The sequence below is a fragment of the Furipterus horrens genome, unplaced genomic scaffold (assembly GCF_987537825.1).
Source record: "Furipterus horrens unplaced genomic scaffold, mFurHor1.1.pri manual_scaffold_5, whole genome shotgun sequence".
In the NCBI taxonomy this organism is placed as follows: Eukaryota; Metazoa; Chordata; class Mammalia; order Chiroptera; family Furipteridae; genus Furipterus; species Furipterus horrens.
In genome coordinates this window covers 83,796,069-83,813,660 of record NW_028327175.1, presented here as the reverse complement: position 1 = coordinate 83,813,660, position 17,592 = coordinate 83,796,069, and the positions used below count along the sequence as shown (strand labels likewise).

General features: G+C 32.9%; 1 protein-coding gene across 1 annotated transcript in view; it reads right to left on the bottom strand.

Annotated features, from left to right (window-relative positions):
* The window catches only part of HSD17B4 (hydroxysteroid 17-beta dehydrogenase 4), an 84,791-nt gene that overhangs the window by 10,788 nt on the left and 56,411 nt on the right, over nucleotides 1-17,592 (bottom strand). Inside the window, exons 18-22 of the mRNA XM_090276616.1 lie at nucleotides 8,130-8,199; nucleotides 7,421-7,527; nucleotides 5,941-6,027; nucleotides 2,363-2,449; nucleotides 933-1,071 (exon numbers count right to left, since the gene is read on the bottom strand). Of these exons, the coding sequence (XP_090132742.1) occupies nucleotides 933-1,071; nucleotides 2,363-2,449; nucleotides 5,941-6,027; nucleotides 7,421-7,527; nucleotides 8,130-8,199 (490 nt within the window). The remainder of the gene's footprint in view (nucleotides 1-932; nucleotides 1,072-2,362; nucleotides 2,450-5,940; nucleotides 6,028-7,420; nucleotides 7,528-8,129; nucleotides 8,200-17,592) is intronic.

Genomic DNA, 17,592 nt, shown 5'->3' with positions numbered 1-17,592 from the left:
ATCAATATATAACCTGAAGTACAAAAAAAGAGAAAACATAAAATACAAATTATTCCATTGTTATTTACATTTATAGCCATTGAAAAGAGTCGCGAGGAGCGATGCTGGCACTTTTGGGGAAATTTGTCAGCATCGCTCACAGCGACATTGGCACTCAAAGGGTTAACATCCTATAACCCAAATGATTCCAGAAGAACAAACATCAAAATTTTAATTGTAGGTAGTAAGATTATACATCATTATTGTCTTCTTTATACCTTTCTATACCAAATTTTATATAACGAACATATACTGCCAGAAAGAAACAGCAACTGTTACATTAAAAAGAAAATTGTTTATCTTGAACCAAAAATCAATTGAACAAAACTTCAAAATGTTTTTAGAAATATATAGTAGAAGATTTTTCCAAAAGTTTCAGTTAGTTTAGAGATATATTTTAATTTTTTGGTCTAAGTGAGCATTTATAGTGACCTTCACTTGAAATGAAAAATAATCTGATTTTCAAAGCACATAAAGAGGCACCTTTAAATAACAATCTGATAATTAAGGGGATAATCCAAATTATTAATGTTTTCAAATAAAAAAAATTTTAAATGACAAAAGTATTTCATTTGCCCTGATGAACTTGCTTTCTGTTTAAGAGAAACCTGAAGATAAGTTAAAGATGACGAGGGTGACTGTTTAAAAGTACTAATTCAGGTATTATAATAGAATCTATAAAACTGATATTTTCATTTCAATGGATTCCCTACATCTCTAAAAAACATGTATGTCTTTGGGTATCCTGAAACCTGTTATTCCCATGAAAAAAAACTGACTTAAGAAGGTAGGATTTACCTACTTTCAAAGAGATAGGCTTTAATTATAGCAAGGATACTTTATCTCTGTTTACTAAGTTACCTTAGAGTATTATAGTCAGGGGTATAACTTACTCCACTTAGCTGCAGTATTTCCACCCTTAGTGATATGCCACTCAAATATAGCGTTTACTTTCTTCACCACCTCATGCCCGATATCCTTAAGACGGCGACTTATTTCCTCAAATACCAAGGTACTCTGAAGCTCCGCACCCTAGGAAAAAGTAAAAATTTAATTTTAAAAGTTATGTTAAAATGAGCCAAGGGAAAAAATTATTACAAAATATTATGTGATAAGGGGACTTTTTTTTTCAAAATCTGCATTTAAATAAGACAAACTAGATTTTTTGTTTTGTTTTGCTTTTTTTTTTACACCATGATTCTTTCACACCTTCCTTACATTTATTCATGTTATCCAGAATCTCAGCCCTAGATAGAGAGCAGATGACAGCTGTGGGTGGAGGGGTGGAGGGGAGGGGGTGGGGAGTTAGGGGGTAGAAGGATTGAGGAAAATGGAATAAGGACTCACGGACATGGACAACAGTGTGGGGATTGCTGGCAGGAGGGGGTATAAGGGGACTAAATGGTAATGGGAAAAATACAATAAAGAATAAATTAAAAAAAAAAAAACAACAGAATCTCAGCCCTCTAAATAAGAGGTTTTTACTTTTATCAGAATTCAGAAATCATAGTTTAAAAATAAATTAGTAATTGGACAACCTGTATCTTAACTACCTTCACTAGGAAGATAATGGACAAATTAATCAACTTCTGTGGTCCTATTTATTTGTAAAATGGGGCTAAATTACATAAAAACTGAATTTCTAGCTCTAAAACTTCATACGCTTTTGATCTTAGAATTATAAGAGATTTAAATCTTCAGTCACTTGAGATTATAAAGGTATGAAAACCTCAACATCACAAAGTTAATATTTTAGAGACAGAGAACACAGCATTTTTATTAAAAGCCTCAGTATGTTAACAAATAACAAAACTGCTTTGATAAATAATACGTGCTATTTTTATATTTGCATATAAAGCTTTATACAAATCTTTAGATCAAGAGAAGGTATGGGATATTTAACTTTTCACTTATTTTTCTCCAAAATATTGTTTGCTTGATATTTCTCATTAAACAACTGATTTAAGCACACTAAAAGTAGAAAATTATTTTTTCTTGAGACACCCTACTACCCTCTCCAAAAAGGTTTTTAAAAGTTCATATGTTGTCAAAATATTCTTTTTTTAAAGTATATTTTATTGATATTATTACAATAGTTCCAATTTTTCCCCTTTGCTCCCCTCCACCAGCACCCCCTCCCCTCCCATAGCAATCCCCCAAAATATTCTTTTTATTGTAAGTAGTTTTGAATTAATGTCTTTTAGCTCAAGAATTAAAATCTTTCACAGCACCTAACTTTCTAAAGTAGCCTGAACAACTTAAAGCAATCCTAACTGAAATTCAGAAATGAGGAAATAACTCGGATACCATTTTTATAACTTACCTCAGAAGGTGTCTTGGCTAAAACATCAGATGTTGGCACAAGATCCACATATGCATTTGAAATGACAATGTCTCCGGTTTCTTGGGTCTTGTAAGGGGTACAAAAAGAAAAATGAACCAATTCACTCTGAAGATTCCAATGAAAACACAATGTCATGTGAACCAGTATAAAGTAGTTTAAAAGAAATTTACATTTTTCCTCATATAAAAAAGAAAATAATCCAAATTAAATTAAAAGTTCGTAAGTTAAATGGCAAGATGAATAAAAAATGAAGCCTTACTGATTTAATACAATTGTCATTAACCCTAACTGTAGAATCAACTGTAGCTCTTTTAAAAAAATGTGTGACCAGGTCCCATCTCCAAAAATTCCAGTTTAAATGATTTGGGGTGCAGCCTGGGCACTGGCATTTGGGGGACTTCATAAAAACACAACTATGTGTCTAATGGGCAGTCATGGTGAGAACTGCTGAATTCTTAATTAGAAACCATGGCACAATATCCACATGCAGTGGTGGTAATCAAAGTACAATTTTTCTGTTAATACTGGACTTTTAAAGGTAATAATTATAGTTCTTATTTCAAACAGGAAATGTATATAGCATAAACTAAAATAGCCTTTTACCAAAATATTCATTAAATGAGCTCAAATTCTAATTTCTAATACTTGATTTAAAATTATTTCAATGGCTATTCTTTCATAAAATTATGGTCTTGCTATACATGTATAGGATAGTGCCTAAAAATTAAGGTAGCATTTATTAAAACTCATTTTTAACAATCAAGATCACTATCCCTTGACTACATATTATACTTCAGAAAAAAAAGATCTTTCATATAATTTGTTCATTTTAAAATTATATACAGTGAAAAGCACTGAAAGAGGCAATTTATAAACAAAATACACATGACTAAATTACTTTCTCGTAACCAAGCCAAGCATATCATTTGGAACACTGTTTAAGATGTTTCTTAAAACAAAATAGGGAGGAAGGAAGGGAGGGTGGAGGGAAGGAGGGATTCTTATATATAACTAATAGAAAAAGAGTATAATCACTGAGGGGGAAAATACTAAATATACTGAAAAAATAAAAAGAAGTGCTTAAGCCCTGGCTGCTGTGGCTCAGTTTATTGAGCGTTGGCCTGCGAGCCAAGTGTCACTGTTTCGATTCCCAGTCAGGGTACATGACTAGGTTGCATGTCAGGTCCCTAGTTGGGGGCGTGAGTGAGAGGCAACCACACAGTGATATTTCTCTCCCTCTCTTTCTCCTTTCCCCTCTCTCTAAAAAATAAAATAAACAAATATTTTACAAAATGTCCTTAATAAAGAGTAAAAATTATTAATTCTAAAAAAAAGTGCTTAGAATTTATCAAATGAAAATTCTGTATTATATTTAAATATTAAATTATTTCTCAAAACTGTATGCTTAAATCCATAGAAATAATTTCTGTATTGTTCATTACTAGAATTGCAGGAAAACAAAACTGTATTATAATCATGGTCCTAAAAACTTGAGTTCATCTTATTCAAAAAATAAAACTTACACAAAAATAAGAGGACTCCAGATTATGTGGCACAAACATTAACTGCAAGAAGACTTTAGAAAAAGCTAGTAAGTGTGTTTGTATGGGTGGAAAGAGGGTAGTAAGGAAGGGACTGCCTTACGGGCAAGGTAGAGCTTGAACTGAAGCCTAAAAGACAGGAAGAATTTGAAAACTGAAATAAACAGTATGCATAAATTAAGCAGGAAAATAATACTGCAATTAGGAAGCAATTAGGAGTAAGGCAACCACAGAAAGAAGAGTTCTGCAAAGTTATTTATTTATGAAAGAAATCATGACACAGTAAAAAGACGTAGGGCCCTGGTATCTAAGGTTTGAGCCAGGAAGACTGGGTTTCTACCCCGGCTCCACTATCTTCTGTGTGAACATGAGCAAGTTACTTAGAAGACCTGAACCTAGATTTTCTTATCTTAAATGTAGAGTTGTTATGCACATTATAGATGATGGTATGGTCTGCTTATAGGTACTCAGTAAATAGAAGCTGTTATTATTACTGGTGGTGTTTAAACTGCTCAACACAAACCACCTATTACTGGGTTGGCCAAAAAGTTCGTTTGACTTTTTCATAAGATGGCTCTAGTAGCACATAGTTGTCTTTAACTTCGTTGGAAACAATTTTGTTAGATTGTATTGTGACAACTGTCATATCAGTATGCATTTTAAAAAAAACTTATCAAAATTAGTGAATTTTTGTGTAACCATTTTAATACTGAAGATAGAAGAAAATAAGCAACATTTTCAGCATATTATGCTTTATTATTTCAAGAACGGTAAAAATGCAACTGAAACGCAAAAAAAGATTTGTGCAGTGTACGGAGAAGGCACTGAATGAATGTGCCAAAAGTGGTTTGCCAAGTTTCATGCTGGAGAGTTCTTGCTGGACGATGCTCCACGGTTGGGTAGATAAGTTGAAGTTGATAGTGATCAAATCGAGACATCAACTGAGAACAATTGACGTTATACCAAATCAACAGTTATTGGTGAAAATGAAAAATGTGTCTTGTCTTTTATGAAAAAAACTATATAGGCTATTTGGCCAACACGATGTGTAGTACAACATGATCAGTCCAAAAAGTATCAGCCTGGTCAACTGTGTTAACAACAAATGATCTTTAAAAAACTTACAAATAGCCCTGGCCAAGTGGCTCAGTTCGTTAGAGCATCATCCCAATACACCAAAGTTGCCGGTTCAATCCCCGGTCAGGGCACAAATGAGAATCAGCTAATGAATGCATAAATAAGTGAAACAAAATCGATGTTTCTCTCTCTCTCTCAAAATCAATTAATTTTTTAAAACTTACAAATAAAAGGATGGTTGTCTGTTCTTCTAGTATTTTAGTGGAGCACTGCTAACAGTCTCACCCTAAAATTACTTAACTCTACAGGGAGATATATTTTATTTGTCCTGTTGCTTATAATTAAGCTCAAACTCTGTGACATAAAATGTTAATTTGTGGATTTTTGTGTGATTAAGATGCATATGACTTCTGTTCAGTGAAAAACATAACCATAAAAGATACAGTTTTATTATCCTGTAGGATATTAACTAGTTTTGGCTCTAACTCAGGAAAATTATTTTAGAATGCCTTTCTTATTGGACTACATAAACACTGTTGTTCTAATTCTCTTTTGAACCAGTTTTATCATCTTACTTGCTAGATCCCTCATTAAGGAATTAAATACATTTTTTGTTATGTTTTCATTTAAATATCTCTGAGAGTGATGTCTTCAATTTTTTTGACGATTACATTTTGACAACAACTTGACTGATTACTTGAGCCAAATGGATATGGTTAGATTTTCAGAACAGCTGTGCCACTGCTATACACACAGAAAGCAATTTATTTAAAATTAAACAAAATAAAAAACAAGGAACATAGACATTTTATTTATAAATAAAATTTACCACTGATTATACAATCTAGGTGTTATCTCATATCCATAATAACAACCAAAAAAAGTTAAGATGGAACAAAATTATGGGATATAGTGAAATGGGTACCAAAACATGCATACCTTGGTTTGGAAATGGATTCTATTTCCTTCCTTCCACATCTCAGTTTGCAGAGTTTGTCCTGGATATACTGGTTTTGCAAAACGAACCTTTAAAAAAAATGAGTTTTGGGACAAATGTTTTAAAATGAAACTTTTCTACTTGTGAGGAAAAAAACTGGAAAATTAGTTTTGGAAATGAAATGTTTTAAAATGAAACTTTTCTACTTGTGAGGAAAAAAATTAAGAGTATACAAAAAAGAAAAGCAAGTTTACATGTATTTAAATTTATAAAGGAATAAAAATAATACAATACAATTAGCAGAGAAAGGACATAGTTTGTATAAGTTAATTCTTTGTCTTTCAAAGTAGAGTCAATAAATAGTGCTTAACCTGGCAGACCAAGAAACAGAAACATCATTACATTTGGAAGCACTGTGTAGGTAATCACCAAAATAAATTAAAGCAGTTAAAAGGGGTCTTCAAAGGGATGTAAAGTACATCATAGGGATTATAGTCAACACTATTGTAATAAAATGTATGGTGTCAGAAGGGTACTAGACTTACTGGGGTGATTGATCACTTCATAAATTATATAAATACCTATTCAATCATGTTATTGTATATCTGAAACTAATATAATATTGTATGTCAATTATAATTGAAAAATAAAAGAAAAATTGGTACTAATTATGTCTAGGGAATAAGATCTGGGTAGGTGTATAGAACATAATATTCTACTTTTTATTTCATAATTCTCTATAGTATTTTATTTACTCTGTGTACTATTATGGAATAATAATAAAAAGTTAAAATAAAATGAAAAGCATGAGAATAATCAGTATTATCAAAGGTAAGGCATCAGAAAAATGCATTTTTACTACTACATGGAGTACATACTCATAAAAGTTTTGGGAGTTATTTGACAGTGTTTTATTTAATTATTTATTTATTTTAGTGTGTACCTTTTGCCTTACACTTAAGCAAAAACATTGCCCAGAGATAGGTTTCTTTGTAATTTATAATGGATCAAAACATGAAACCATGAAAGCTTGAAAACACTTAAAAATACAAGAATGAAAATCAATATGCAACCATCATATTGATATAGGTATATGTTTATTAGAGCTCAAATGCAGTTACTTAACATTGTCAATTAAATTTAGGCAAATTACAAAACAGTTAAAATTTTTTTAAAGGTAAATCTCAAGTTTTTGTTAAGATATATATGCTGATATATGTATGCTCCTAAGTAATTTATAAAACAATCAACTAATATGATAAAATTATGGCTGTATATATCCTTCATGATAAGTGTGTAACAGACTTATTTTTAGCTACCAAAAGAAAATGTGCTAATTGGCAAGTCAACGTAATAAAAATGTACATTACTTAGGTAAATTTTAAAATAGTAACTATTTTTTAAAAAGTCATTAAAACTTTTCTTCTCTAAAAATAAAAACAAAATAACTAATGGTCAAGTTATGCAATAATATATATGTACCTTAATTGCCTTGAATCTTGACACATCATTATCTGCAAATTGCTGTAAAACATGCCTGCCAGAAAATCCAAATGTACATAATCCATGTAATATGGGCTTGTTGAAACCTAAAAAAAGAGAGAATTTAGCTAGATATGGATACATTTCATGTCTAAAAACCAAGAATAATTAATTCAGGATTTCAAAAATATATCTTTAAACTGCATTAGCATGAATTATGCCTTCTATTTTAAGAAATATGGACAATATTCTATAAATAATACTTCCTGGGAGAAAATCATGAAATAAAGAAAGAATGAAAAACAAGAATGTTAGAGATCTGGGACCACAAAGCATTGTTTGGTTTAGCTTTGGTTGTAACCATGAAATCATCCATGGTGATTTCAATATCCATGTATGTAGATAATCTTTCCCTAACCTTTCAGTTTCTTGCTCTCTCCTCCAATGACCTTGCCCTTCATGATAACTCAGTCACGAATCGCCATGGTCCTATCCTAGATCTTGCACTAGGAGGAGTTTCCTTCCACTATAATCTCAATTTCAAGTACATAATTTTCAGAAAACTAGTTCCTACCTTTCCATATCCTTTGAATAAATATGAGAGGGTTATCTTTTATACGTTAAACTTCCAGTCATAAGTAGCAATGTCTTTAAGTCTTATTTATATAACTGAGCTATTTTACATTGGTACATATTATTAGCAACTCACCTGCTAAGCTAGCAAAGTTAGGATCAATGTGTAACGGATTCCAGTCTCCACTGAGGCGGTACAAAGCAGCCTGTACAGAAAGAATTATAAATGTAACTGGTATTCAGTGCTTTCTGAGAATACATTAAAAACAACAACAACAGGAAATACAGCTGGTTATTGTATACAAAATGCATTATAATACCTAATTGAAACTTCAATTAAAAAAATAACTTTCTAATGAAAAGGAGATTAACTGTAAATCAAATGTTTTTTTCTAACACCTGACACTGAAATCAGTTGAGGACTGTCAAATAATAGGAAGAGGAGCCTATAACTACAGCTGGGGATAACCTGGTTACCACTGCCTAAGGAGAAATCCACAAAAAAGAAATCCATCAATCTACTCTTATTAAAACACAGTGAAGCCCTGGTCGCATAGTTCAGTGAGTTAGAGCAGCATCCTAATACGCCAAGGTTGCAAGTTCCATCCCCAGTCAGAGTACATACAAGAAACAGCCAATGAATGAATGCATGAGTAAGTGGAACAACAAATCTCTCTCCCTCTCTCCCCCTCCCTCCCCTTTCTCTCTTTCTAAAATCAATACATTTTAAAAAATGAAAGTCTATTAAAAAAAACACCATGAAAATAAGATAAATGTTTATAGCTTCTTACTAAGCAAAATTTATGCCAATTTTCTTAATGGGGTTTTTTAAATTGAAGCTTGTAACACAATCTAGACACATAAGCATCAAAGCAAAAACTTCACACAAACTTTCATTCTCCTGGTACAGTAAACCCTGAGCATCAGCTCATCCTGCAAGAAGAGAGACTGGTAGCTTGCCATTAAGGCAAAACTTCTGCTTAGTCTAGATTTTCACACCACTTCTTTACTTAGACAAGATAAAATTAGCAGAAAGATATAAATAACAATAAGTCATCATACTTCCCGACATTTAAAAGGGCATTGTTCAAACTAGAGAATACTTTTCAATAAATACCAAAGGGAAGAATTTCACAAAACAGCTAAGCACTGAATGAATCTGCATATCAACTTGACTCCTTTGGGTCTATCTCAAGATTTCTTCCCTTCTCATCAATTGCTATGTTAATCTTTCCAGGACTATTAAAATGTTGTGTAAAGACTAGCTGTGTCAGTTACCTGACTTTCTTAATTTCTGTGGGATATTTTGTTATCCTTAACTATTGATTATTCTTTTTTAAATTTACAGAAATTAATATTAGGAAAGTATCATTTTCTTTCTACTATGCTTTGTATAATTTTTAAAATAAGCTCTTTCCCTCCCTCATTACCCCCATATGATAGTTATTAAAATTATTCATTTTCAATAACTCAATATTTTTCCCTTTATATGTCTTCAAAAAATAACTAAATCCAATCCAAAATTATCACATAGTAATGGCTATTAAGACTCTGTAAAAGTTGAAGGATTAAATGATAATTTTTATTTTATTTTTTAAAAGGTAATTTATTAATGATAAAGACTCAATTAATCAAAAGAATGTAACATTCAAAAACACTTATTCACCTAAGAAAACAATCCCATTTACTATTACAACAACAACAAAAAAAAAGGTACCTATAGGAATAAATTTAACCAAGGAGGTAAAACACCTGTACTCAAAAACCTTTAGGACAGTGAAGAAAAAAACTGAGGAATACAAATAAGTGGAATTATATACCATGGTCATAGATTCAAACAATTAGCATCATTAAAATGTTCATACTACCCAAAGCAACATACAGATTCAATACAATTCCTATTAAAATACCAATGGCTTATTTCACAGATCTAGAACAAATATTCCAAAAATGTGTATGGAACCAAGAAAAAAGACCAACACCGAACAGCCTCAGTAATCTGCCAAAAACAAAGATGGAAGGATCAAAACATGTGATATCAAACTATACTGTAAGTCCACGGTAATCAAAACAACTTGGTATTGGCATTAAGAACAGACATATAGATCAATGGAACAGAACACAGCCCAGAAATAAACCCACAGCTGTATTGTCAATTAATATTTGACAGAGAAGACAAGAGCATACAAGAAAGTAGAGTGTCTCTTCAACAAATGGTGTTGGGAAAACTGAATTGATATATGCAAAAATAAAATAAAATAAAACTTACACCACAAACCAGAATAAACTCAAAATCGATAAAAGACTTAAATACGTCACAATACCATAAAAATTCTAGAGGAAAACATAAGCAGTAAAATTCAGATACCTCGCATGGCAATATTTTGCCAATATGTCTCATAGGGCAAGGGAAACAAAGAAATAAACAAATGGGACTACATCAAATTAAAAAGTTTCGCATGGCTAAAGAAATCATCATCAAAATGGAAAGGGAACCCACTGTATGGGAGATCATATTTGCCAACGACAAATCAGATAATGGCTTAACTTCCAAAATATATAAAGAATTTATATGACTCAACACCAGGAAGACAAACAACCGGATTAAAATATGGGCAAAGGTTTTCCTTCATTATTTTTTCACATAAGCTTTCAATTTCTTGCTCTTCCTCTTCTCCTTCTGGCACCCCTATGATTCGGATGTTGGCAAGTTTAAAGTTGTCCCAGAGGTTCCTAAGCTTCTCGTTTTTTTTCAATTCTTATTTCCTCCTTCTGTACTGGTTGACTGTTTATTTCTTCCTTATGTTCCAATTTGTTGATTTGAACCCTGGTTTCCTTCCCTTCACCACTGGTTTCATGTGGGTTTTCCTTCATTGCACTTAGCATAACCTTCATTTCTCCCCTTATGCTTTCTTAAGTTGGTGAAGGAAATAGACATATAAGTACAGGAAGCACAGAGAGTCCCAAACAAACTAGACCCAAAGAGGATCACCCCAAGACACATCATAATTAAAATGCTAAAGGTTAGAGATAAAGAGAGAATTTTAAAAACAGCAATAGAAAAGAAGAGAGTTACCTACAAAGGGGTACCTATAAGACTATCATCAGAAGAAACTTTGCAAGCAAGAAGGAACTGGCAAGAAGTATCTAAAGTGATGAAAAGCAAGGACCTACAACCAAGATTACTCTATCCAACAAAGCTATCAGTCAGAATGGAAGGGCAAATAAAGTGCTTCCCAGACAAGGTAAAGCTAAAGGAGTTCATCATCACCAAGCCATTAATATATGAGATGTTAAAGGGACTTAAGAAGGTAAAAAACTCTGAACATTAACTACAACAAATTCACAACTATCAACCACAGAATCTAAAAAATAAAAACAAAAACAAACTAAGCAAACAACCAGAATAGGAATAGAATCATACATATGGGGAGCATTTGGAGGGGTGTCAGTTGAGGGGTGGGGCTTGGTGAAGGGAGACTAAGGGAGAAAAACTGGGACAACTGTAATAGCAGAAATAATAAAATACATTTTTCAAAACCATTTATTCATCCATTAAGAGAATTTCAAGTTACATGAAGGAAAAATTAATAGAAATATATGGAGAAACAGAAAATCTAAAATTTTACTAAAAGATAAATGATAATTTTAATTTTTTAAGATAATTTTTAAAAGACCTTTACAAATAATAAAACACTAGGCAAATATACATTATCATTTGCATACATTTCATAGTATGAAGGGGAAGTTATCACACACAAGATAGATCAATCACAGGCTTTGTTATCACACAGATCTGGGTTCAAATATAGCTCTGCCATTAATGGGTAAATTATCACCCTAAGCCTCAATTTTCTAATGTAAAAAACTGAGAGGTTAATAAACCTCTTACAAAGCATTATCCCTGATAAATATTAATACCTCAATAAATGCAAGCTATTATTATTATAAAAACCAGAGCAACAGTGTAAGACAACCAAATTTTTAAGATTAGTACCAGTATTCTTATACCACAGATGCCATTTCTATAAATGAAAAGAAACAACTCTTCTAAAGAAATCATATTAAAGAAATATTTTAAAATGTTGTATTATTTCAATGATAGCATTGCTCCCTAAAGATGGCAGTGTAAATAAGCAAAGACAAAAAAGATCCTACATGAGAAATGACTAAAGACAGCTGATTGGATGTTTGACTAAATTCAGTCATAATGCAAAATAACCATTCTACAAATACTAATAAGGAAAACTGTCAAGGTTTATTTTCTGAACATTCTATTTCATATTTCATATTTCAGAAGGAAAGCTAAAAGCTTGTTTTGTTTCATTTCTGCCTAGAATAAAAGTCACTAAAATTCACATACACACAGATACAGAAAACTTAAAAAAAGAGCTACATATTGACTTACTTGTATAGTATATGTGAGTGGGAGGATTTTCTATATAAGAGTACATTAGTTCTTAGTTTTATGTTTAAAAATTGTATCAAGTTAAACTAAATACTAAATAAAAATATTCAGAAATTGTTGCTTCCTAAATTTTCACATCCTCCAAAAATGCATACAGATCAACCAGACAAAACTACAGAGATCCCAAGCCTGCAACATCAGAAGACAGAGAGCACCAAAAACTGCAAATTCCTATAAATAGAAACATAAACACCAATTTCCAACAGAGCTATCTTCTGAACATCCTCTCAAAGCTACTGTAGAGTGTGGCAGGGAGTTGGGAGCAGCGAATACAAAAGCAGAACATGGAAGAGTGAAGAGGAAAAGAAAGAAAAATCATTTCTAGACAAAGTCCACCTGAGAGACAAAAATACTGAGAAGCATCCTAGAAGATTAGAACACTTGACTACAGTGAAAACCATTAAAATTAAATAGGATTACAAAAGGCAATCCCAAAAAGGCAACACTTCTAGGGGAGAAGAGAATAAAACAAAGATTTCCTTCTTGAAGACTGTACAGTGAAGGGAAAAAGAATCAAGAAAGAAAATTTATGATCCTGCAAGACAATAACAACTTAAAAAAAAAAAAAAAAAACTGTTTATTAAACACCTCCACGCAATGCCCTAAAGTTCACTCAAGAAAATTCTCTTTGCTACACTGACAGAAGGCAATCCTGAATTCCTTGAAGAAGGAATCTCATAAGCCATCCCAAACTATCAAACTTACCCACAAAATGCATACAGGTAAGTAATCATCTGTACAAAGCTACTGTAAAAAGAGAAAATAAACTAAAACATTACAATAAAGGAAATTTTCTCAAACCAAACAACTACTAGAAGAAAACTCTAATATAACACTCAAGCATTTGAAAATATGAAACAAAAACCTTGAATCTGAAATCCAAAAACTAAGACTATAAGTGAACAACAAACATTAAGAAATGAGGTAAAAGTTAATTAAACTCAAAAAAAGAAATGGAAGAAAAATGTCAGATATGAAGACTAAATTATAAGGCAAAGATACTCAAATAAAAATTTCTAAAAGGCATGGAGAAAAAAGGAGAAAACAAAACAAGAGAATGGAAATCAAGAAAGAAGTTAAAAAGCACAAGTGGTTGAAAGACAGAAAAAGATCCAAAAAAGAAAAATAAAACAATGAAAAAGAATATTTAAAATGATAAACCTAGAAAATTTTTGAAAATAAAAGAAAATCTGAATATATATAAGGCCCTCCAACTACATGGGAAAATTGACCTGGCATGATCAACACTAGTAAAAGTATTAGCTTTTAAATATAAAAGATATAATCTAAGAGACTCAGGATAAAGATCAAGTAACTTAGAAAAAGGTCATTAGAGTAGCTCAGACTCCTCAAAAGCAACAAATAAAGCAAGGCAACACCTCTGGCTAGGTGGCTCAGTTGGTTGGTGCATCATCCCATATAACAAAAGGTTGTGGGTTCAGTTCCTGATTGAAGCACATACCTAGGTTGCAGGTTCAACTCCTGGCTGGGGAACAGACCAGAAATGGCCAATCCATATTTCTCTCTCATATTGATGTTTCTCTCTCCCCCTTCCCCTCTCTCTCAAATAAATGAGCACGTCCTTGGGTGAGGATTAAAAAAAAAAAAGCAAGGCAGCAATAATGGAACACCATTTTTTAAAAAACTCAAGATTTCATATCCAGGCTGCCCTTCAAGTATCTAAGGTATAGAAAAACAGTTTTAAATACACAGGAGCCAGAGAAATACTACACATGAGCCCTTCTTGGGGAAATCTACCATAGGATAAGTTTCATCCAACCTGGAGATGATGGGAGACCTTTGGCAAAAGAGTTAATATACTCAATTGCAAATATAAGACTAAAACAAAGATGAGTAAAAAAGTAAAAGAATAATATATTAATGTTAAATGTTCTGAAAGAGTAGAATTAATGCATATCAAAAAATGGGAACAATAAGGGAGACAAGAAAAACAAAAAATAAATAAAACAGGCACTTAAACTGTTATATAAGAAACAAGTAGAAAGTAAAGGACAATAGCAATAAAACTGAAAAGCTAGATAGTAATCAATGAGAAAACTAAGCACTATGGGTATATAAGCAGGCATAGGGCTTCCATTTCTGGCCAAAATGGAGTTCCTGGAATGGACTTAGTCTTCCATTGTAAACAACTAGAAAAAATTTTGTTTAAAGGGGAAGGCAGACACTGTTCTTAGACATTGGACAGTAGGCAGTGCAGGATTATAACCTTGATGTAAGAGAAACAAAAGGGATGACTTCTACAATTACCAAAGCTTTCTGCCTGATGGCAGTTTTCAGACTGTGGTATAAGAAAGGAAACCTAAATACAGCAAAAAAGTCCTACCCAGTTAAAGAGATAAAGATCAGAGTTCTATGAGACTACAGCTGGAATGCATATGTTCTGAACAAGAGGAACTACATAGAAAAGAGTTCCCGGAATCTAAATAGAGGTCCCTTGGTGGTCATACAGATGAGACACCTTATGGAAAAGATTAGAGGCACCCCACCCAAAACTCAGCAACAAGACCCTAGACTTGTGAAAGAAGCCACTCAGATCACAGAGTAATGAAAAATAACAAATCATTGCTTCAAAACAAAATAAACCAAAAAAGATAGTACTTATAACAAACATGGTAATTTAATAAATAATTTTATTTTAATGTATAGTCGGCAGCTGTCCGTCTCGAGAGACGATGGTGTAGCTTCTTAAGAGTCTATCTGCACCGCCGAGAATGGCTGTGCAGTCCGACTCGGGAGTGACACGGTATCTGTCTCCTCCTGTGTTGAATCGACATCTTGCGATGACGCTGGAGTGTCCTCTCCAGTGAAGTTGAAGCTACAGAGCCTGGGCGGGGTGATATGGAGGGTCTGCTGTTGCCCATGCAGCAGACCCCCCCTCTCTTCGCGGCTGAAGGATCCAAGGGAAAGACGAAGTCAATACAGCTTGGCTTCAGGTGCGCCGCAGGAGTTGCCAGTGTTGACTACAACGTCAAACCGCCTTAGGGACTCCGGTTTCGGATTTTCTGTCGGGGTTTACTCCCCTAGCCTTTCCCCTGAAGAGGTATGCCGCAAGGCAGCGGAGGTTTTGGGGAGTCAGAGTTTTCCTTCTCTGATGTGCCCTGACTGGAAGCTCAAACCAGCGACACAGCTCACAGGCCGACGCTCAATCCACTGAGCCAAACCAGCCAGGGACATCCTTGTCAGTAAAATGTGATGAACAGGACGATTAAGTAAGAGGAAGTGATTTTGACCTTGTGTAAAATACCTGGATGTTCCAACCCTGAACTGATCTGCATTTCCCTTTCACTCCCTACCATTTGAGGAAGGGCTGCATATTTTCCTTAAGTACTTCCGCATGTGGAAAGTGGATAAAAACCTTGGCTAATAAAGAAGCGCGCACATGTGTATGTGTGTGTATGTGTGTGTGTGTGTGTGTGTGTGTGATTTTCCACTAGAAAAAACCCAGAGTGTGTGTGTGTGTGATTTTCCACTAGAAAAAACCCAGAGTGTGTGTGTGTGTGTGTGTGTGATTTTCCACTAGAAAAAACCCAGAGTGTGTGTGTGTGTGTGTGTGTGTGTGTGTGTGATTTTTCCACTAGAAAAAACCCAGAGTCTCTCTCAAATAATCATTGAGGCAACCACTCAGCCATTGAAAACTGGGGTGGGAGGGGAAATAAAAAACAAACTGCCTACCTTCACACAAAAATGAATTACATACAGATTAAGTTTCAAAATGGCAAAAAATACAACATTTGAATAAATATTTTTAACTTTGAGATGGATGAAAGTCTTTCTTAATATAAAGCCACGGAAGTGAAAAGTTACAGAAGGAAAAAAAGGATAGCTGTGAGTACACTACAGGAAAAAAAAAGTTTTCATTTAGGAAGATAACAAAACTAAAGTGGCAAATTACTTTCTGGGGGAAAGTATTTGCAACTCATCAAGAACTAAAATGTTTACATCCTTAGCCTATAAGGAAATTTTAAAAATTACTTTAAAGAAGACAAATGCTTCAACAGAAAATAGGCAATGAAGAAACAGGCAATTCTTACAGGAATAAAAATGGCCAACAGGCATATAAAAAAAAGTCAAGGTCACTAGAAATCAAAGAAATGTAAATTTAAAGTGAGATTTTTCTGTCTAAAGACCAGCAAAGATAACAAATGTAGGTAGGAAACTGGAGTTCTCACTCAACTGTATGTGGGAATATAAATGTAAGCAATTTTTCTACAGGATAATTTGAAAATTTATATTAACTGTTTTGTACTCTTTTCCTCAAGAAATTCTACTTCTAGGAATTCAGTGCAAAAATACCTGCTCAAGTCTGCTAAAATGCATGTACAAGAAATTTCACCACAGGGGGGCATTTGTTAGTTAATAATATATATTCAGCTATTAAAAATGATGCCAGAATTTATTTACTGCCATGGAAATAGTCCCAAACTACAGTAAGTGAAAAAAAGACTATGTATAATGATTTTACTTTTTAAAATATTTACATGCATAAAAAAAGGTCTAAAAAGCAAAAGAACTACAATGCTGTGAGTGGCAAAATTAAAGGTCATTTTTTTTCTATTTTTTTTTTTCCTGAGTAATTACAAAAAAGAACATGTTTTATTTTATAATCAGGAGAAATGTTACTTTCATTTATATTTATTTAAATCTCTTTTTTCCCCTCATATATGTGTGTCTCATGTAGATTAGAGGACTGGAATATCTCCTCCTGATGTAGATCAGCCCACTTCTGGGATGTGTACTAGACAAAGCTTCCTTACCTTCATTTTTTTAAATAGATCCTCATGTGAAAAAATATTATTAAGTTTAAAAATATAAAAAGTGTGATTACAATAGAAAATAATATGTATGCATATGAAAAATACTACAAGTGAATATGAAAAAGAAACCAGCTATTAAAGCAATGGGGACTGCTATCTGGTAATGTTTTAAATTGTTTCATTGTTCTTAAATTATTTTTAAAATATACAAAACTGAGTAAAAGAAGAAAAAAGGCTGCCAGTCCCTTCCTGGGGCCACTCTTCCAATTTTTGCTACTATTTCTATGTATTTGCTAGGTAGTGGGTAGCCCCTATGATCCTTTTACCTTCTATCTTATAACCTCATTCATTCATTC